Raw genomic sequence first — 23,041 nt, 5'->3', positions numbered from 1 at the left:
AGGGCATAATCTCAAGAGTAAGGGGGCACCCATTTAAAACAGATGAGGAGGAATTTCTTCTCGCAGAGGTTAGTCAAATCTGTGGAATTCTTTAAGTATATTCAAGACTCAGACAGATTTTTAATCAGTAAGGGAATCAGGGTTATGGGGAAAAGGCAGAAAAGTGGAGTTGAGGATTATCAAATCAGTCATGATCTCACTGAATGGCGGAGCAGGCTCGATGGACCGAATGGCCTACTTCTGCTCCCACGTCTTATGGCTACCTGATTGAGCTGGTTAATGGCACATTTTTGAGTAGAAACCTTTGCTGAGCTTTTCAAGAACAAGTGCAATTACAATCAGCAATAATGTCCAGAGCAAACACTCTACCCCAGGGAGCTTAGACAGTTTGAGTGGAGGCCACATTCTGTGGGTTATACTTTCTATCCAAAAGATGGTGATGGGTAATATTGTCTGCTATTGCCTTAAACATCATGCTGCATACACATCTGAATTTCAATAAAGGGTTAATTGTAACCAAATTGGGATCAAGTCTGAGTAACTTTGGGTGGCTGATTTCTTCAACTTGCATTCCTCTGGAGAATAACTTGACCTAACTGGCTAAAATAGCCAGTCTTCAGTGTTAACCTCACTTCATTTCTTGCCCATTTTAAACAATGCCATTGCTTTTAAATGCCACAGTGATATTGTCGCTGGACTAGTATTCCAGAGACACACGATAATCCTCTGCAGACCCTGGTTCAAATCCCACCACTGTAGATGGTGAAATTTGAATTTTAAAAAATCTGAAATTAAAAGTCTTATGATGACCATGAAACCATTCCAGATTGTCGTAAAAACTCATCTAGTTCACTAGTGTCCTTTAGTGAAGGAAATTTACCATTCTTACCTGGTCTGGCCTACATGTGACTCCAGACCCACAGCAATGTGGTTGACTCTTAAAATGTCCTCTGAACAGGGGCAATTAATGCTGGCCTATCCAGTGATGCCCACATCCCATGAATGGATAAAAATGAATATTATTCATGCAGTTTAACTTTGATGCTTTTTGAAAACAGAGTTTCAAATGCTTGATGTTTTCTTCTTTAAACACTAATGTAGACATGTTAGAGATAGCACATATAAGAGGTTAGATATTTCCCCTGCACACTCAGTACAGGAATGCAAAATATCTCCCAAAATAACTGGGAATCAAAAATGCATTCAAAAGATTGTATAGCTTGTCCTATGCAAAAGGTTTTTTGAGGAAAGGATTTCTGACATTTGATGTACAAAACCATTCACAAGGTTCATCAACACCCTTATCAAAAATCATCCAATAAGCTGCACTTCATTCTTTCTAAGAGCGTCTGCACTAAATCGAGTTTGATAGTAGTTCCCATGCGAACTGGATGCCAACATTAATCATTATGTCAATTAAGTTCCAAATGCAAAAATAACAATAAGAAAAGAGCTGGAAGGAGTGTGGATTATTGATGGCAATGGAAGGTACCTTTATTATGCAGCAGTTGTGATATCCTATTTAAATGGAAGTACTTCACCTCTGTCTTAATGTCATATTTCTTTAGGGTACTTTCTTTCATTGCTCCCATTAAAAAAAGCTCATCAACCCTGGAGAAAAGAAATTCATCTACAGGTCCTGTGTAACCTTCTTAAAGCATCAACATTAAAGATTTAGTGATAACTTGTGAGCAGGCAGCCTTGTTGCCATGGTGATGATGAAGTGATGGAACAAAAGCAGTATGGCCATTTCCTCACCTTCTTTCATATCTATTTATCAAACCACCTGTCTTGGACCTTTCTTTTTCTCTTCTTCCAAAAAGAAACGCACATCAGAAAAAAAGTATTCAATTTCAGCCACATCATTCAATGATCCTTCCATCTAATGGTGTTCACAGAGGCAGGCTCAAGATTCAATGTGTACTTAAAAACCTACTTTTGTAGCAACACTCTCATCCCAAGAGGTTTTAAACCTGTAACATGAATAATGAATTTGCACTCAAGCCTTAGAACTAACAATCCCTTTGTTCACCTTAGAAAGGGTAAGGGTTGCTTGTTTATTCACATATATTAAGGATAAATAATCAAAGTAACCAAGATTTTGAAATGTAGATTTTCAAAGATGCTTTGCACAAAATATAGTTAAAAAGAAATCAAAGAGATACAATAACAAATCCATAATATAATGATAGATAATTACATTTGAAACAACATTTTATTACATTCACAGTGCAAATAGTAAAACTAATAGGAAACACTTAAGAGTCTTAAACATAATAATGCATTGACAGAAAACTCCCAGCCTGCAAAGTCATGTGATTAGCTTCCTCTAAAACACCAATTTGTTTGAATCCCACGCAAATTCAAGCAGAGACACATCAAAGGCTGGAAAAACCTACAGTTCAGTTACCTTGAAATAAATGTTTCCTCATTTAACTGTCTCTAAACCTAGAGAAACTAAACAGAGAACATTACCAACTATACTGCTTAAATAAATTTGACATGGTCTTCCCTTCCACCACAATGTTAATGGGTGTTAGTAAGTGAGGTGCTCAGACCACAAAAGTTCCAGGTTTGACTAGTGTGTACAGAGTTAGATGGCTTCAATTTATCTCCCAATTAGGGGTCATTTTGTACTAAGCGTCCGTGCCAGTTGAAACTAAGTTGGCCTCAAGAAAAATGCCTACATTTCCTCCAATGCAACTTTTAAAAAGCTAGTAGCAAACACTTCTTTAACGTTCAGCAGGTCTGACAGCATCTGTGGAAAGGAAGACAAAGGTAACGTTTCGAGTCCGTATGACTCTTCATCAGGACTGTTTTGATGGAGAGTCATACGGACTCAAAACGTTAACTGTTTTCCTTTCCACAGATGCTGTCAGACTTGCTGAGTTTTTCCAGCAAATTTTGTTTTTGTTTCAGATTTCCAGCATCCGCAGTATTTGCTTTTACTTCTTTAATATTCCCTATCCAGTCTAAAATCTGTACAATCACCAGGTCAGTCAAGATTTGGACATTACCTTCATCCTGAGGAGATTCAACACACCTCACTTCTAAAAGATACAAGTAAAAGTCTGTTGATAGGTGCTCTCTTTCATTTCTAGCCTCCAGCTTCTTTCTCCCCACGATATTTCTTCCATTTCCCTATTTTATTCGATAGCACAATTGTCACCTCTGAACAATCCTGCTATTATTTGACCTCAATTTGCACCATTATATGTGCTCTTCATGTCCCCTTTGTTGTCACCACATTGAAATCAAGACTCATATCCTCCTCGGAATCATTTGTTTCCTCCAAAATTAGCCTTTGGTACTCCAAACTGCTGTATTCCCTCTCTTAGTTAGAAGAGGAAGGGTGGGGGAGGCTTATGTGGAGCATAAACAGGGGCATAAACCAGTTGGGCTGTTCATTCTATGAAATTCTTTCCTCCAAAATCTACAAACTAAAGCTGGGTATCACTCAGAAGTATAGCCAACAGTGAGGAAGATTGTAATAGACTTAAAGAAACACAGTCAGGCTGGTGGAATGGGCACACACAAGGCAGATGAAATTCAATCTTGAAAAACATGAACTGATATATTTTGGAAGGAAAAATGAAAGAGACAATAGACGGCAACAACTCAACAAACACCTGGGGTGTTTGTACACTTTACCTTTGAAGGTGGTAGGATAGGTTAACAAAGCAGTTTATAAAGCATTAGGATCCTGAGCTATACAAACAGAGGCAGAGTGTACAAAAATCAAGAAGTTATGCTAAACGCACTAGCTCGGACCCTGTTGGAGTACTGCATCCAAATCTGGGCACCACACTTTAGGATGGATGTGATGTAGATAAACTGGGCTTACTCTCATTGGAACTGAGAAAGCGAAAAAGAGGTAGAGATGTTTAAAATAATCAAGGATTTACGTAGGGTAAATTTAAAAAAAGTTTCTAATGGCTGAAGCGTCAATAGCGAGGGCAAGCTAGCATCTTTCTCTTAGGAGAGGCAGTGGCATAGTGGTATTCTCACTGGACTGGTTTTCCAGAAACCCAGTGTAATGTTCTGGGGACCCAGGTTTGAATCCCATCAGAAAAAATGCGCATGATGACCATGAAACCATTGCCGATGGTTGTAAAAACCCATCTGGTTCACAAATGTCCTTTAGGGAAGGAAATCTGCAGTCCTTACCTAGTCTGGCCTACATGTGACTCCCAATCCACAACAATGTAGTTGACTCATAAATGCCCTCTGAACATGGGCAATAAATGCCTAGCTAGAAACACCCACACCAGGAGCGAATATTTAAAAAAATGATAATCCTGCCATCCCAGGAATCAGTCTGGTGAACCTTTGCTGCACTCGCTCTATGATAAGTATACCCTCTCTTAGGAGAGCAAACTGTACAGAATACTCCAGGTGTGGTCTCATCAAGGACCTGTACAGCTGCAGTGAGACATCCTTGTTGCTATACTCAAGTCCTCTCACAATGAAGACCAACATGTCATTTGTCTTCTTAAATGCTTGCTGCACATGCATGCTTGCTTTCAGTGATTGGTGTACAAGAGCACCCAGGTACATGAACATTTCCCAATCTACCACCATTTAAATAATATTCTGCCATTTTGTTTTTTCCAACTGAAATGGATAACTTCACACTTATCCATGTTATACTGCATCTGCCATGTGTTTGCCCATTCATTCAACCTGTCTAAATCGCCTCGAAGCCTCTTAACATCCACCTCACCACTCACATTCCCACCAAGTTTTGTGTCGTCATCAAACTTGGAAATATTACATTTGGTTCCCTCTCCAAATCATTGATATATATTGTGAATAGCTGGGGCCCAAGCACTGGTCCCTGTGGTAACCCACTAGTCACCACTTGCCACTCTGAAAAAGAACCATTTACTCCTACTATCTGTTTCCTGTCTGCTAACCAATTCTTAACCTATGCCAATATATTACCCTACACGATCCCATGTGCTTTAATTTTGCACACTGAGTCCCAACCACGCTCTTCCCTCTAGTCGCACTGATTTCATCCTTAACTAACAATGCTATCCAACTTCTTTTTCCTTTTGGCTGTCCTTCCTAAATATAAAGTACCCTTGGACATTCAGCTCCCAGCCTTGCTTGCCCTGCAGCCATGTCGCTGTAATCACAATCATATCATACCTGTTTACATCAATTTGCCCTGTTAATTCATCTACCTTACTGCGAATGCTCCACGCATTCAGGTACAGTGTGTTTAGACTTGTCTTCTTAACATTGTTACACTTTTTTACACCATGGCCCTATCTGCTGCTAGTCCTTGTTTCCTCTGCCTTCCATTTTTGCTTTCTATTTATCTGTCTTTCCTTCCTATTTTTGTTTCCCTCTTGTGTCACCCTGTTCAGGTTCCCATCTCCCTGCCAACCTAGTTTAAACCCTCCTCCACAGCACTAGCCAATACCCCTGCCAGCATATTAGTCCCGGTCCTGCTGAGATACAATCTGTCCAGCTCGTACAGATCCCATCTTCCCCAGAATCGGACCCAATGGCTCAGGAATCCAAATCCCTCCCTCCTACACGGTTAGCATTTGTTGCCCATACCTAATTGCCCTTGAACTGAGTGGCTTGCTAGGCCATTTCAGAAGTCAGTTAAGAGTCAACCACATTACTCTGGGTCTGGAGTCACATGTAGGCCACACATGGATGGCAGACCTCCTTCCCTGAAGGACATTTGTGAACCAGATGGGTTTTTATAACAACCGATGATAGTTGTCATGGTCACCATTACTGAGACTAGCTTTATATTCCAGATTTATTCATTGAATTTAAATTCCATCAGCTGCCATGCTGGTCCAGTGACATTACCACTACGCCACCATATTCCCATGATCTCTCTCTCTGCTGTCCTGTTTTGATTTTATATCCTAGTGACTCTTTCCTGATTTACCTCAACTTCTCATTCATTCTTACCATTATTCATGTCCAGCACTATGACCCTTCATCTTGATTTGTCAATAGAAATAGAATGTAAACTTAGTTATATGGCCTTAGCTTCTGTTGCAACATTTTACTCCCATCAATATGTCAATTGATAATCATTACAAACAGGAAAGACAGAAGAGGATATTTAGTATTTTAAGATCAGGGACGTGAAAAAAGTACCCGAGTGGGTGATCTAATACAAAACTGATCTTAAATGTTTAACCCCATGTTACGGGTAGGAAGGGGTTTAATTTAAAAAGCCCTGATTTCTCCTATTACTACTTGTCCATAAACAGAAAGGGGTTTTTATTTTGATTTCCCCCTTTATAAGCGGACCTATATTTTCCAACTCGTCAGTTTTAGTGAAATCCAATTTATATCAATAACTCCACAGCAAATTCGAGATAGGGTAAACTCAGAGGGGTAGCTTATTCATAGACAAATCCGAGAGGAAGGGTGAAATATAGCCTTCCTTTTTACTCATACAATAAAAGAGGCGGGAGAGAGAAAGGAAGATTTACAGGGCAAAGGCTTCAGAATAAAGAATTATTGTTTCACTTGAGCCCAGAATCAAAGTCCAATGGTTCTTCCACAGGGGTTGGCAGGTTGAAGATTGATGCTGGGTAATTCACTTTTCCAATTGAGGTGACATCCACAATGGGATAGGCGTGTTGAGATGAATTAGTCTTATCAGTGCCAATACATAAATCCAGTAGGAAAACAGTGTAGATGGGGGGGGGGGGGGGGGGGGGGGGGGGTGGCGGCGCGGGGCAGATACTCAAGCCTGGACAGAGCTTTTGTTCTGAGCTACTGATTGACATATGGAAAATGGCAGACTGATTGGCAGTACAGCAAGACAGTGTAACAGGTTTGCCCAACTTGATAATGTTTCAACTATTAAGAGTTCTAAGGAGGTTGCAGGGTCCTTTGTCCTAGCAGACTAGTGGTCTTCATTGGCTTATGAAATGTAGATGGCCTTTGTAGAATTCCCTTTGAATTTTATCTCTGCAGCCACAAGGAACGTTAGCGTCTCTTCAGAGATAACGAGAAGGCAGCTTCTCTGATATTGCCAGAAAGCTCTTTTAGTTCAGGGTTACAGGCAGACATAGCTTCAGTGTTTTTTAAAGTCTTTGTCCAGTTTTAAAAATTTTAGGAGGTAGCCATGTTCATATGCATATTTCATAGACATATAGTGCGAGGTCTCAGCTCCTTTACAACTACGGTCATTTAAAGAGCAAAGGCATTAATTTTAAAATACAGGAACCTCCAAAGTAAAACAAAATGCCTATTCTAAGTAAACTTTGCTTAAACTGGAACAAATTAAAAGATTTAATTTTCTAACTTAAATTACCTTTTTTGAAAGAATTTGAGTAAATGCATTTTTGGAACTAAAACAGAGTCAATGCTTAAAAAATTGGCTCAATTTTTAGTTTTGGTCACATGCTGAATGCAAGCAGTTCACCTGGAATATTTGATTGGCTATGCACTACAATCAGACTGGTCAAGTCTAGCTCATCATATCTTAACAATACAACCTGCTTATCGTTTGAAAATGGCTGTGTCTGTTGCCAATGCTGTGCATGCACAGCTCTAGTGTTTTCTTCTGGGCGGGGTTATGGTTGAGAAACCAGGAAGCATAGATTTCTTTGACCACCTGTGAGCTCCTAACCATGCTCTTCCCTCTAGCCGCAACATTAATATCATGCCCTTTCCCGATGCCTTCCCTGATCCTGGATCCCTGTTACATTATCCCACCGTCCCCACAAGCGTGACGTCCTTGGATTTCTGCACATGCGCAGTCAGGTATCGGCAGCCACCTTGCATTGGCAGGAGACAGTGTGTTTTGAAAATACACAATTATGAGCTTACCAACTGTTTGACTCCATGATCCCATATCTCACTTGCCAAATTATTATTATACCAAGAGTCAAACGCTTTCCAAAATTATTTTCAACTTTACTGATAAGAAGCCTAAGTAAAAACCTTCAAATAAATGAGGGCAGAAAAGTTTATTGCAAATATTTTGGTTCCAGCCTAATTACTTGATTGTTGTGGCAGATGGAGCAAATATAGTGGAGTGAGTAATGGTTTGGTTGTTGACTAAATGAGCCTTTTTAGAGTGAGCAGGGACTTCATACAAGAGATGAAAGGGGTAATAAACAGAGATGCTTGGAAGACCTACCCACATGAAGAAGTTAATACCAGAATACTAGAGCCATTAAATTTTGATCAATGCATGTAATGCCCAACTAGGATCCATACTTTAGCTTCAATTTCCTCTTTTGGGTGGGACTTCAGCATGTTCCTTAGCTATATAAACCTAGTTTAATTATTTGAGCAGATCACTGAAGGGGGAAATGTTTCTACCTGTTAGCTACAAGAACTTCAAGAAGGCATTTGATAAAGTTCTGTACAAGATTATTAGCAAAAATAAAAGTGCTCCAAATTGGAGCTAATCTTGGGACATAAATTACCAGGATGAAGGAATAGATGGTGGTATATCCAGGTTTGCAGTTGACTGCTAAGCTAAGAGTCAGAGTCATTTACAGCACAAAGGAGGCCATTCAGCACCTTGAGTCCATGCCAGCTCTCCATGGAGCAATCCAGTCAGTTCCACTCCCTCCACTCAATCCCCATAGCCCTGCTGGCTTATTTCTTTCAAGTGCCCATCCCATTTCCTTTTGAAACCATTGTTTGTTTCTGTTTCCGTTACTCTCACAGTGTAAAACAGTTCTCCGTCACATTCTCCCTGCATTTCTTGCTCTAAACCTTAAATATGTAACCCTAGTCCTTGTACTACCAATGGAAACAGGAAGCAAAGTATTTTTTGTGGATAGGAGCAGTCAGTTACAAGGGGACATAACAAGTGGGTAAAAATTATGGCAGATGGAAGCACAATGCAGTGAAATAAGGGGGTGTCCGGTCAGAATCCAAGAAAGACAATTAAGAATATTTTCTGAATGGGATCAGATAAGGAACTGTAACAAATAAAGAACTTCAGCTTCCATGTATACAACTCATTAAAAGCTACTGCATGGGTGCAAAAAGTAATCAAAAAGGCTAATGGAATGTTGCGTTTTATCTGGAGAGGGTTGGGTTTCAAAAGTGTGGAAGTGACGTTTCAACTTTGCAGGGCCCTCGGTCAGCCACAATCCAGAATACTATGTTCAGCCAATTCCAACACGCCTCAGGAAAGATGTATTGGCCTGAAAAGGGTAGAGTGTGGATTCACTGCAAGTGTATTAGGAGGATACACTGTACAAGTGTGCCTTTTTTGCCCCTTGAGTGCAGAAGGCAATCTTATCAAGATGTTTAAATTGATAAAGGGGATTGAATAGGGCAGTTAAAGAGAAACTATTTCCTGTGGTAGGGGATTACCAAACATGACAATTCTAACATTACAGCCAGGCCATTTGGGAGCAAAATCAGGAAGCACCATTTAATGCAATGTGTAATGGAGATCTGGAAAACTGTCCCCAAAAGTCTGTGGATAATGGGTCAACTGAAATTTTCAAAATTAAGATTGAGCATTTTTTTTTCAGTAAGGGTATCAAGGGATTTGGAGCAAAGGCAGGTAAAATGTGATTGAGGTACAGATCAACTGAGATCTAAGTGAATGGCAGAATAGGCTCAAGGGGCTAAATGCCCAACCCTGTTCTTATGTTTTTAATGGTGTCCTGGCATCTGATCCTGCAACAGTTTTTGCACCTCATTAGGTGGTTATTTTCCTCCTTCTTGCTACCTGCCTTGCAGTTTTGATTTTATACACAAGCACTCAAAATATTTTTATATTTAAGGATTGTGCATTTTCTTAGAGGATCTTGAAATCATTTCAATACATGTGAACTTCCTTGAAGTAGGTAGGGACACAGTGGTATAGCCCCTGTAGATTGATGATATAGTACCATGCCAACAAAGCTGTTTGACCCGGTTTTCTCAAGGACAAACAATAATTCAAACAAAACAAAAACAGAAATACCTGGAAAAACTCAGCAGGTCTGGCTGCATCGGTGGAGAAGAACAAAGTTGACGTTTCGAGTCCTCATGACCCTTCAACAGAACTAAGTAAAAATAGGAGAGGGGTGAAATATAAGCTGGTTTAAGTTGGGGAGGGGGGTGGCGGAGGTTGTAGGGACAAGCAAGCAGTGATAGAAGCAGATGACTAAAAGATGTCACAGACAAAAGAACAAAGAGGTGTTGAAGGTGGTGATATTATCTAAAAGAATGTGCTAACTAAGAATGGATAGCAGGACACGCAAGGTACAGATAGCTCTAGTGGGGGTGGGGTGAAATAAAGACTAAAAGGGCAAAAAAATATAGATTTTAAAAATAATGGAAATAAGTGGGAAAAGAAAAATCTATATAAATTATTGGAAAAAACAAAAGGGAGGGGGAAGAAACAGGAAGGGGGTGGGGATGGAGGAGGGAGTTCAAGATCTAAAGTTGTTGAACTCAATATTCAGTCCGGAAGGCTGTAAAGTGCCTAGTCGGAAGATGAGGTGCTGTTCCTCCAGTTTGCATTGAGCTTCACTGGAACAACACAGCAAGCCAAGGACAGACATGTGGGCAAGAGAGCAGGGTGGAGTGTTAAAATGGCAAGCGACAGGGAGGTCTGGGTCATTCTTGCTGACAGACTGAAGGTGTTCTGCAAAGCGGTCTCCCAGTCTGCGTTTGGTTTCTCCAATGTAGAGGAAACCGCATTGGGAGCAACGAATGCAGTAGACTAAGTTGGTGGAAAATGCTGGTGAAATGCTGCTTCACTTGAAAGGAGTGTTTGGGCCCTTGGACGGTGAGGAGAGAGGAAGTGAAGAGGCAGGTGTTGCATATTTTGCCTTTGCATGGGGAGGTGCCATAGGTGGGGGTTGAGGAGTAGGGGGTGATGGAGGAGTGGACCAGGGTGTCACGGAGGGAACGATCCCTATGGAATGCCGCCGGGGTGGGGGGGGGGTGAAGGGAAGATGTGTTTTGTGGTGGCATCATGCTGGAGTTGGTGGAAGTGGCAGAGGATGATCCTTTGAATGCAGAGGCTGGTGGGGTGATAAGTGAGGACAAGGGGGACCGTATCATGTTTCTGGGAGGGAGGAGAAGGTGTGAGGGCGGATGCGCAGGAGATGCGTCGGACACGGTTGAGGGCTCTGTCAACGACCGTGGGTGGAAAACCTCGGTTAAGGAAGAAGGAGGATATGTCAGTGGAACTGTTTTTGAAGGTAGCATCATCAGAACAGATGTGATGGAGGTGAAGGAACTGAGAGAATGGGATGGAATCCTTACAGGAAGCGGGGTGTGAGGAGCTGTAGTCGAGATAGCTGTGGGAGTCGGTAGGCTTGTAATGGATATAATTCAAACAAACATGCCCAAATTGAAAATGTAAGAATGATAAACACTGCACTGGTAGAAACCATGTCAATAACAGCTCAGTGTGAAAGTCAGGTTATCATGGGAATTTCTTTAATATCAAACTCAGTTTTTTTCCCTGGATGCAGGACTATACTTTGAACAGAATTTCCCCTGACTTTCAAACTGCCATTTCTTTCTGTATATACTTACGAACGGGGTAGCTTTGTCAACTTAACAACGCTAGCCTGCAGCCAGCACACACAACATTGGGACTGTGATAGAGTGGATCAATATTGCACAATGGTCTGCTTTATGGACCTCTGGTGCATAGACAGCATTTTAGGCTGGAATTTTCCGGCTCCGGGCTTCATGACAACGGAGGTCAACAATATGGCGAGAAGGCTAAAAATCAGTTTCACAATGGCATGAAAGCACAGCAGGATCATCCAATGGTGCCCATCATGGCAGAATGCGAATCCCACTAGAGGCCAGCATGAATCCACTGTGCATCCCACTGATGGGATGCAAAGGCCCAACTGAAATCGTCCTCCTCGTTAGATTTGCCATTACGCTGGCGGGAAAACACACCGGTCCAGAAGACATCTGGACAATGGTGACATGCAGAAGTCAGGGCTTACCATTAGGGCCTTGCTCAGGTTGCAGACATCCAAGATGATGATGCTGGAGCCCTACAGCTACCAGACCCTGGAGGAACACCTGCATCGCATGCTGTATGGATTCTCATGGAAATGGCTCTGCCACAAAGCAGCTCATAGAAGGTAGGAGGTCTCCATTGATATCTTGGGTCTGCTTTGGACCATCATGGTATTGGCCATGGGCTGCTACTTATGGCTGGGGTGGTGGGTGGGGGGGAAGGAAGATCCAGCTGTGAGTGGGGGAGGAAGATGTACCAAGGTGGGGTGGGAGAGGAAGGTCTTGGTGTGACTGGGTGAGGAAGGTGTACGGGTGGTGAGGGGGGGTAGGTTTGAGTGTGGGGAGAGGGGACCGTGAGGGTGAGGTTTGGAGGGAATGTGGGGGGGGGGGGGTGGAGTACAGGGGGAAGAGGTTGTAATGGAGGAGAGTGCAACAAGTAGTGAGGTAGATGGGGTGGGGGGTTGGAGGAGTGAGTCCAGGGTGGGGCTAAGGGGAGGAGGAAGATGTCTGTGGGGGAGGAGAAGATGGTGTAAGGGAAAAGAGTCAGGCAGGAGGGAAGGGGACAGAGGAGGGAGGGAGGGACTGAAAATAATGTTGGAAACTGACTTTTATTTGAGATGGATGCTTCTGCGGCTTCAATTTTAAGCCCATTTCTGAGACTTCAAGGAGGAGAATAATCAAACTATAGAACCGCAAAACTTCTCTGTTGCATATCTCCTTGCTGCTTTGATTATAGTGTGTCTGGTAAGAGATAATTGGGCAACTCCGCTGCTGTTCCATAAAGCTCAAACTCCACAGAATTAGTGGCACTTTCACTTACTGAAAATTGCTCAAAACTAAAATGCACAGATTGCAAGTCTTCAATTAATTTAAATGAGTTGCAACTTTAAGTCAGTTATCTAATTGTAAAACTTCAAAATTGTGATCACAGTCTCAGTGTTGGGCAGGTTTTAGTTTTGAATAAACTGCATATTTCAATTATGAATTACACGGAAATGCGAAAGAAGAATCACAATAGACGGGATAATATATTTTAATAACAAACTTAACTACAAGTTTGTAAAAATCTAGAAATTGTACAGACAACTGGGGAAAATTAGCTCACACTGTTCAACTAACACTAGAATACAAGCGTGACCAATCATTAACTACAACCTTCAAATCCTATAAAAGTGATACAAAGGGGGAGCTGGGAACCTTTGCAATGAACCATTTAAATACTTTGGCTGTTACTAGTCCTAAGGTTGGCTCAATCACCTTACTGCTTCCTCAGAGAGTAAACAAATAGAAAGTCCAATTTATCCTTGCACTCAAAGGAACAAACATTTGTATACCAATTTAGTTCCTCAACAGTAGAGGCCAGAAGGCAATCTAATTCCCTCTGATAACGACATAAAGCAAAGAACACCTCCAGTGTCCAATTACTTTGTTGGCTTGCTAACAAGTTGAATTCACCCTCAGAAATCTCTGCTCCATTGGAGACATAGATGATGATAACATTGTAAAACATCTCAGGTATCAGACCAGAGTAGATGATTGCTGTGTTCTTCTGAAAAGTTGAACATTCTGAACAGCTGAAGGAGGATTTTAGCAGAGGAAGGAAGGGAGGCAACATTTGCTTAAGCTCTTCTTCAGCTCTGAAATCATCAGGGTAGCTATGACCGAAGCATGATCAGAGATCCAAATCGTGCTAATCTTGCAAACCATAACATTAGATTTCACTAGCTCAGGAGTAAAGGAGTAATCCTCGAATTAGATTTGTAGGGATTAGTGTAAAAGTTTCAATCAAAACACTTGTTGGGTTTCACCATTGCAACACAATGGTACTAGACCAGAGGCACACAGAAAGAAGCCAAGCTCTTGATAAATCATCTACTTATTTAGCATCCAATGGAAATAACACCTGTAAATAGTGGCATATCTCCATGAGGTCAGAACTTAAAACTTTATCATAAAAGTGGAAGCATCAATGTTTAATATTTAATAAAGCAAAGCACGTACCAGTCAGAGTCAAAAACCAAAGTATTGTGGGCTTATTCATTTGCTGAGATATTTTCAACTAAAAATGAGGTACGATTTGAATGAGGATTGCAACCCAACCCCATACAGATGTAACCAGAGGGCAACAAATAAATAGTGACGGCTATCCACCCTTCAAACCTACCAGAAACACTAATCATCAATGCAGAACTCTGGTCTCTTGGCCTTTAGGGTCAAATTAAGAGACCCTAGACTTTCTTTTTCAAAGAAAAGTTATTTTTTTATTCATTCATGGGATATGGATGCTGTGGTTAGGCCAATATTTATTGCTTCTCCTTAGTTGCCCTTGAGAAGGTGGTGAGCTGCCTTTTTGAACTGCTGCAGTCCACATGGTGTAGGTACACCCACAGTGCCATTAGGAAGGATTTTGACTTGCAGGGTTTTGGCCCAGTGACAATGAAGGAACGGCTATTTATTTCCAAGTCAGGATGGTGAGTGGCTTGGAGGAGAACTTCCAGGTGGTGGTGTTTCCATGTATCTGCGGTCCTTGTCCTTCTAGGTGGTAGCAATCATGGGTTTGGAAAGTGCTGTCTAAGGAACCTTGGTGAGTTCCTGCAGTGCATATTGTAGATGGTACACACTGCTGCTAAGGTGGAGGAGGGAGTGAATGTTCGTGGACGGGATGCCAATCAAATGGGCTGCTTTGTCCTGGATGATGTCAGCCTCTTGAGTGTTGTTGGAGCTGCACTCATCCAGGCATGTGGAGAGTATTCCATCACACTCCTGACTTGTACCTTGTAGATGGCGCACAGGCTTTGAGCAGTCAGGAGGTGAGTTACTCGCTGCAGGATTCCTAGCCTCTGACATGCTCTTATAGCTACAATATTTATATGGCTAGTCCAGTTCACTTTCTGGTCAAAGGTAACTCCCAGGGTGTTGATAGTGGGGGATTCAGTGATGGTAATGCCATTGAACAACAAGGGGTGATGGTTAGATTCTCTCTTGTTGGAGATGGTCATTGCTTGGCACTTGTGTGGCGCGAATGTTATGTCCAGGTCTTGCTGCATTTGGACATGGACTGCTTCAGTATCTGAGGAGTCATGAATGGTGTTGAACATTGTGAATCATCAGCAAGTATCCCCACTTCTGACCTTATGATGAAAGGAAGGTCATTGTTGAAGCAGCTGATGATGGTTGGGTTGCAGTTATGTCCTGGGACTGAGGTGATTGACCTCCAACAACCACAAGTAACTTCCTTTGTGCTAAGTATGACTCCAACTTTCAAGAGGCTTCCCCCCAATTCCCACTGACTCCAGTTTTGCAAGGGCTCCTCACCTCTGGAGTTCAGCTCTTTTGTCCATGTTTGAACCAAGGCTGTAATGAGGTCATGAGCTGAGTGGCCCTGGCAGAACACAAACTGGACATCAGCGAGCTGGGTATTGCTAAGCAAATGCCACTTGATAGCACTGTTGATGAACTCTTCCATCACTTTACTGATGTTTGAGAGTGGACTGATGGGGCGGTAATTGGCCGGGTTGGATTCGTCCTGCTTTTTGTGTACAGGACATTCCTGGGCAATTTTCCACATTGCCGGGTAGATGCCAGTGTTGTAGCTGTACTGGAACAGCTTGGCTAGAGGCATGGCAAGTTCTGGAGCACAAGGCTTCAGTACTGTTGCCAGAACACTGTCAGAGTCCATAGCCTTTGCTGTATCCAATGCCTTCAGCTATTTCTTGATATCACGTGGAATGATTCAAATTGGGTGAAGACTGACATCTGTGATGCTGGAGGGCTCTGGAGGAGGCCGAGAAGGATCATCCTCTCGGCACTTCTGGTTGATGCTTGTTGCAAATGCTTCAGCCTTATCTTTTGCACTGAGGTGCTGGGAAATCATGTTTGACCCATTTATTGGAATTCTTTGAAGGAACAACATGCGCTGTGGATAAAGGGGAGCCTGTAGTTATACTGTACTTGGCTTTCCAGAAGGCATCTGATGAAGTGCCACATCAAATGTTATTGCGGAAAATAAAAGCTCATGGTGTAGGCGTAACATATTAGCATGGGTAGAAGATTGGCAGAAAACAAAGTACGCATAAATGGGTCTTTTCCGGATTGGCAGGAAGTAACAAGTGGAATCCCGCAGGGGTCTCTGCTGATGCCTCAACTTTTTCTAATTTATATCAATGACTTAGACAAGGTGAGTGAAGTCATGGTAGCTCAGTTTGCAGATGCTAAAGATAGGTAGTGGCAGGGTATGTTGGGAAGAGGACATAAGGAGGTTGCACATGGATATAGATAGGTTGAGTGAGTGGGGAAAAGTATGGCAGATTGAGTATAATGCGTAAAAATGTGAAGTTGTTCACTTTGACAGGAAGAATAAAAAAGCACCATATTACTTAAATGGAGAATGACTGCAGAATTTTGAGATACAGAGAGATCTAGGTGTTCTAGTGCAAACTGAATGGTATTCTTCCTTTAGACAGTGGAGAAGCATAGCCCAATTGGATAGGTTCTGAAGATATTGTGACTTGAACATACAAAGTGTGGTCATGATATTGTGGATAAATCGCACTACACAGTCTCCTACTCCTGTACTGTACAAAATACCCAAGACTGGTACTAATTAATTTTGACTTGAAAGATAGATTGAAACTCAGCACTTTCCCCAACATTCCCCAGTTCCTCAAAACTGTCCCTTCCAGGACTGGGATTGCAAACCCATGACATGCAGTGTTTGAAAAATGAATGTGACTCTTCCAGACAATTAATCTGCCTTTCTTTCTCTTTCACCATCCCCCAAGCATTGGGTAAAATGTACCAAAGTAGTACAAATTTCAGAGTAATGGGGGGTGGCAAGGCTAGCAACGAGATGATGGGCATAAACATGACCATCTGTCAGAACTGTGCACCACAGGACGTGGTGTACTGTTGTAAGTCTAGGCATTGTGTAGTAAATTTATGAGGATTGTTTCATGTGGCAGCCTTGTGTGTGCCAACCAGAACCTCATGTAGGGATACTGGAAAACAACAGGTGGGGTAACCTTTAACTTGCCTATTGGCCACCTTTTCTGTTAATGGAAGCAAGAGAAGTGTATTTAATCAGCCATTTATCTGCCTTGTATCCTTCACCCAAGGAAGTGACTATTAAGACAACCTACATTTATTCTTATATAAAAGAAATGTTTCATCATTTTCTGTCCTAAATTTCTTAAAGGAAAGACCATGATCAGCTTGAAGAATAAGTTAGATTGGTAACTAAAAAACAGGGGAAATAGACGAGCATCGGAATTGAGTGGGATTGGAATTACTGTTCACATGAAGGATAAAGATGAAAACAAACTGGCTGAGCTGTTTCAGTATTGCAATATCTATATAATTCTATGAAACATTATGATTTATGAGAGGGGGTGTAGAATGAATTTTTTCTCAAATTTTTTGATGAAGTTTCAGAGAGAAGGTTGATGAAGAGAATTCAATGAATGCTGCCGATATGGATTTTAAGAAAGTAATTGACAAAGTACCACAAAATGTTGGTTAACAAAATTGGGCCTTATGGAATTGCAGGGTCAGAGTCCAATTGGATAAAAAATTGGCTTAAGGACAGAAAACAGCAAGTCATGGTAAACGGTTATTTTTCAGACTGCAGGATGGTGGTAGACAGTAGTGTTCCACAAGGGTCAGTGTTAGGACTATTGTTATTCTGATACATATAAATGACTAGGATATTGGAACACAGAGTAAAATTTCACAATGTGGTGATGATACCGCATTTGGAGGAGTGACAAACAGTGAGGGTGATACTAATTGACTGCAACAATACAATGGCAGGCAAGTGGCAGTTGGAATTTAATACAGAGAAGTGTGAGGTGATGCATTTTGGCAGAAGGGATTGGAAGATGCAATACAGACTCTATGGCACAGTTCTAAAGGATGTGTCGGAACTAAGCGTGTATGTGCATCGGATCTTTGAAAGTGGCAGGACATGTTGAGAGAGTGGTTAGCTCAGCATATAGGAGCTTGGGCTTCAAAAATAGAGGCAAAAGCAGGGAGCTTATGCTGGGGTTGTTCTTTTTGGAGCAAAGGCAATTGAGAGGAGATTTGATAGAATTTGCTGCCCTCGAAGGTAATGGAAGTGGAGAAGATCAAGAAAAGGAAATTGGATGACACTTAAAGGAAATAACCTTGCAGGTTTACAGGGATAAAACATGGGGCGCGGGGGGAGTGGTACTGACTGCATTGCTCCATGGTGAGCCAGCATACACTCAATAGGCCAAATGGCCCCATACTGTGCCATAAATAGCTATGACTCTTGAGCAAAAGTGGAAATTGACCCTAAAGTAACTATGATGATAATTAGGGTGAGTCCCAAGAAATGCCCCATTAGAATATCAAACAAATTATGGCAAAATCCAGTAAGAACTTGCAGATACCACTGCTGAGAGAAGATGATCTTAAGAGTACAGCTTTCCGTACAGTAAAAGCTAAGTGGCAGTTTCAGTGAATAACTAAACCAAGGTTCCCATTGGAAATAAGGATACTCTAACTGCACAAAATTTCTGAAACATTTAATAAAATGGAACATCAAAGGTGAACCTGAGACATTCTACTCGAACAGGCCATAGTAGAAAATAGCTGTAACATGAACCCAAATATAACTGAGTTAACAACATTAAGTAGATGCTGCATGTATTATAGAACGTGAACATCAATACACAGGCTAATTGACTGGGTACCACCATAAATAAACTTCATTTTAAGTTACAATCTCTATTAATGAAACTAAGCAAAATATCTACTGCCTGTCATGGGAGATCCTTACCTAAAAATGGTCTTCCCATTGCCAAGCTTTTAACTGAAGTATGTATTTGCAACATAAATCTATCGGAATAAATTCCTTCTGCAGGCAATAGGATCCTGATTCTACTCATTGAGAGAATCTGAAATCATGGTTTACAGGACCAATGGAGTAACTGACATTACAAAATGCTGGCAGGGAATAAATTTAAGTTAGTGTGGGATATGGAGCAATAAAAAAGGAGACTGTCCAACCTTCAGGCTGGGAGAATCGGTCATTATGCAGAAATACAGGCTTTTGGCTGTCTGAATATGCAAACAGCTCCAGCTCTTGGCAACTCCAAAGCTGGATATTGTACCCCCTTACCTCCAAGTGGACCTTCAACTCATCAGAGTTAGACTTAACTTAATTGAACCGAGTGGGAAAGTTGTGTTCTCAAGTCCTAATCCAGGAAAATGAACACAATCCAGGCTGATACATCGGTGCAGTACTGAGGGAGTGCTGCACACAGTCAATTTGTACAAGATGTTAAACCGTGGACCTGTCTGCCTCAGGTGGATGTAAAATATTACTTGGCACTATTCGAAGTTTAGAAGAGCTTTCCCAATGTCCTGGATAACACTGATCTCTTAGCCAAGATTACTAAACAGATTATCTTGGCCTTATCTCATTGCTGTTTGTGGGACCTTGCTGTGTAAATAGTGGCTGCTTCACTTCCTTACATTAGGACAGTTACTACGCATGAAAAATACTTCACTGGCTGTAAAGCATTTGGGATGTTCTTGACATCATGAAAGGAACTATATAAATGCTATGTAGGTTTGGAGGGCATACAGCCTGACAGGTACCAACACTGAAGCTCCTGGGGAAATTTGAGATGACGACCTGGTTAGTTTAAGTAATAAATCTGATCCGAAAGAGGCCGGAGGTATTGATGCACAAACTTTAGAGAAAGGTCTGATTCAAGCAATGAAGAACCTTTAGCTGGGGAAAAAATAACTGGCACCTTCACACTTGATTTCAGGAATAGACACCATTGACACCACCTAAATGCAGGGATATTTTCATGTGCATGGTTTCCCCAGAACTTCTCAGGTTATACTTCTTAGGCTATACTCCAAGAAGTAATGAGCTTTTGAAAAGAGAAGAGAAAATGTTCAAGGTGTTGGTTGCATTTACAAAATCTTCTGGAGAGAAAATTCGTTATAAAGGTTTTACTAAATAGATGGAATTAAACTTACAAATGGAAAGTCCTGAGATTTGACTGAAAGTGAAATGTGAGGCAAAATTCTTATTGAGGGACAATAAAAATTCACTAACTTTTTAATCAGTTAACAGAAAATTTTAGATGATTTAACCATTCTACAGAAAAATAGTAACTGTACACATTTTCAAAATGGATATTTTTTCACCTCTTTTGGAAGGTTGGTTTTGAGGTCATAGAATTTCAAAGAATTCACATTTCTTTCCATAATTGAATTTAATCAATTTTTAAAATCACATTAATACTTCTTCATTCTCTACAGAATGTTAAATACAAGGAACATCTCTTTCTTCAGGTTATTGAATGGACAACTTTACCCAAGTTCCATTAATTCGGGAGAAAATAATCCTTAATTTAATTTAAATTGAACTGGGGTGTGTCTCCTGACTGTAGTGGTCTTTTGCTGCCAGATGCTTTAAGATCACTGTGATGTGTGCAATTTAAGAAATAGCAAGAGATGACAAAAAGATAATTCTATAATCAAAGCCAAATATGGTTTTCATGGAGCAAAACAAACTAGTTGCAAATCAAGACAAACAACTGACAGCAAAAGAGATGTGCATTCAAGATAAAAATGAACTTGCACTTTCACCACATGGGGCCAGATTGTAATTCAGGTAGAGAGGAAGATAATTTGTCAAAAAATGTCTAGTTGCTTAGTCAACATCTGTTGAAAACAATCTATTTCAGCAGGGAGATTCAAAATATGGACTTCATACACAATACTAAAATACGACTGTATTGTATAAGCCTTCCTAAAATCTTTTGTATTGCAAATGTTGAAATGTCACATACGATGAGTCTTTAGGTAGATATTCCTTCCCTTAGGAGCTCATTACTTATACTCGTAAGCTGCAGAGCAAGGCACGTACGGTTGTCTTATTGCTTGAACTACCAATTCATAGGCTGCCTGAAGACTACCTGTACCATTGCAAATTTAGCCAACAATGACTATTGATGCAAAGAATAATTACTTTCATTTCAGTAAAAGGTTGTGTTATTTCTTACACAATCATGAAATAAAATCCACTTAAATATTCATTACTCACCCAGACCTAATAGATCAATGCTGGATTGTGCTACCTTCTGAGGGCTCATTCTGGTGTCCGTTTGATCTTTCTTCTGTTGTTAAAAGCAGATATAAATTAATAAACTTACTAAAATTATCTTAAAGAATTGCTGCATTCAGATAAACATTTGTACCCATTGAAAGATCGTATTCTCTCATTTCTGGTCTCTTTATATCCACATGTAACCCCCTCTTTTTGTTCTACAACACATTATTTTCAATACTTTGCTGACTAACAGCACAGCAAAGCCCACAGTTTCCTTGCTCAGAGGAGTGAGTGTACAACCTACCATCAAGGTGCATAGTATATTGATACTATAAAGTTGCATTTGTACAGCACCTTTAACCAGGAAAAAACTCCAACAGTGCTTTGAGGGGAGTAACAATAGACCCTGAGTCCAAAAGAGAAAGTTAGCAGAGATAAGCAAAATTGTGGTAAAGTATGGAACGCCTATATCTAACTAACAGTACCTTTGGTCACCCCCCGAAAGGAAGAGAAAGTGGGATGGCGTGATTAAGGGAGGGAATTCCAAAAGCTGGGTCACAACTACAGCTAGCTTGGAAGGCTTAGATGGAGAGACCACCAGTTAGAGGAATCAAAGGCTTGAAATGGGTATAATGGTCAACAATGTCAGAGAGATAAGTTGAGTTAAGCCACAAAAGGGTCTGTATCTGAACATTAAGGTTTTGAAAAATTAATCTGCTAGGGGACAGGCAATTAATGTATCTTGACAAGGATTGGAGTAATTGGCAAGCATTACATTATTAGTATAGGGAGTGATGGAATTTTTAAAATTCACTCATGGGATGTGGATGTCGCTGCCTAGGCCAGCATTTATTGCCCATCCCGAATTGCCCTTGCTCAGAGGGCATTTAAAAGTTAACTGCATTGCTGTGGATCTGGAGTCACATGTAGGCCAGAGCAGGTAAAAGACAGCAGATTTCCTTGCCCTTTTCACAACAATGGTTTCTTGGTCATCATTAGACTTTTAATTCCAGATTTTTGTTGAATTCAAATTCCGCCATCTGCCATGGCAGGATTCGAACCTGGGTCCCCAGAGCATAACCCTGGGTCTCTGGATTACTAGCCCAGCGACAATACTACTAAGCCATCGCCGCCAATTTTTGGTTTATTCGGAATTTATGGAAGGTGGTGGAGAAATAAAGTCCAGAAGTTTGTATATGTGGATAAGCCTTTGACTGTGGTGGATTTTTGGAAATAGGCAGAGATGTTGCAATGGCAGAAATAGGTGATCTTGTCTGATATACTCATACTTTAAACTGTTGGCCTGCCACAAGCTCTTCATTACGTGAAGATTACTGAAATCAATTTCAACTTTTCATAGAATTGTATTATCATTTTATATTTTAAACCATAAGCTAACAGTGAAAATAAATTGCAACCACATTAATACCAGTGATGCTCTTGAAGATCAACAATGAACCTAGAACCATTATTGCAATGCAATTCCCTATATGCAAATATTAATGGAAAAACAGAAGCACCTTTAACCGCAAACAAAATATTTTCATATCTGAGGAGAACCTTTAAAATCCCAGTGACATTCTTTAGTGTTCTATCGCAACTTTAAAAGGAAAATTGGTCGGTATTTCATTCATAAACCCAACACTTTGCCCAGAATTGAAATCTATGCACTGCTGTTGAGGAAAAATACGGGTAACACACAGGCATCCCATTTTTGGTAATAAACAACAGTAACATGATGGCAGCCTGTAATCTGTTTCGGTACGCAACTGCACACAGAATATCAGTACATAAAGCACAGAACAGCAGATCTTACAGATTTGCACACCATGGTGATTTGATGGAATTCAACATTGCACAAAGTTAAAAATTGGTGTTTTTGTCTCCTTCCAGGGGGACAATATGTAAATACAAATCTTTAGATGTGAAAGAACACCCTTCTTCAAAAAAGGGGAGAGAGATAAACTAGATAATTACAAACTATTCAGCCTTACACAAGTGATG

At 40.9% G+C, this 23,041-nt stretch overlaps 1 protein-coding gene across 2 annotated transcripts in view; it reads right to left on the bottom strand.

Annotated features, from left to right (window-relative positions):
* The window catches only part of smap1 (small ArfGAP 1), a 338,415-nt gene that overhangs the window by 108,219 nt on the left and 207,155 nt on the right, over positions 1-23,041 (bottom strand). For both annotated transcript variants that reach the window (XM_041188201.1, XM_041188202.1), the window contains one exon: positions 21,032-21,104. In XM_041188201.1, coding sequence (XP_041044135.1) covers positions 21,032-21,104 — 73 coding nt within the window. The remainder of the gene's footprint in view (positions 1-21,031; positions 21,105-23,041) is intronic.

This window comes from Carcharodon carcharias, chromosome 5 (assembly GCF_017639515.1).
Source record: "Carcharodon carcharias isolate sCarCar2 chromosome 5, sCarCar2.pri, whole genome shotgun sequence".
Classification (NCBI taxonomy): domain Eukaryota; kingdom Metazoa; phylum Chordata; class Chondrichthyes; order Lamniformes; family Lamnidae; genus Carcharodon; species Carcharodon carcharias.
The sequence above is the reverse complement of the archived record's forward strand: the minus strand, read 5'-3'. Positions and strand labels throughout refer to the sequence as shown.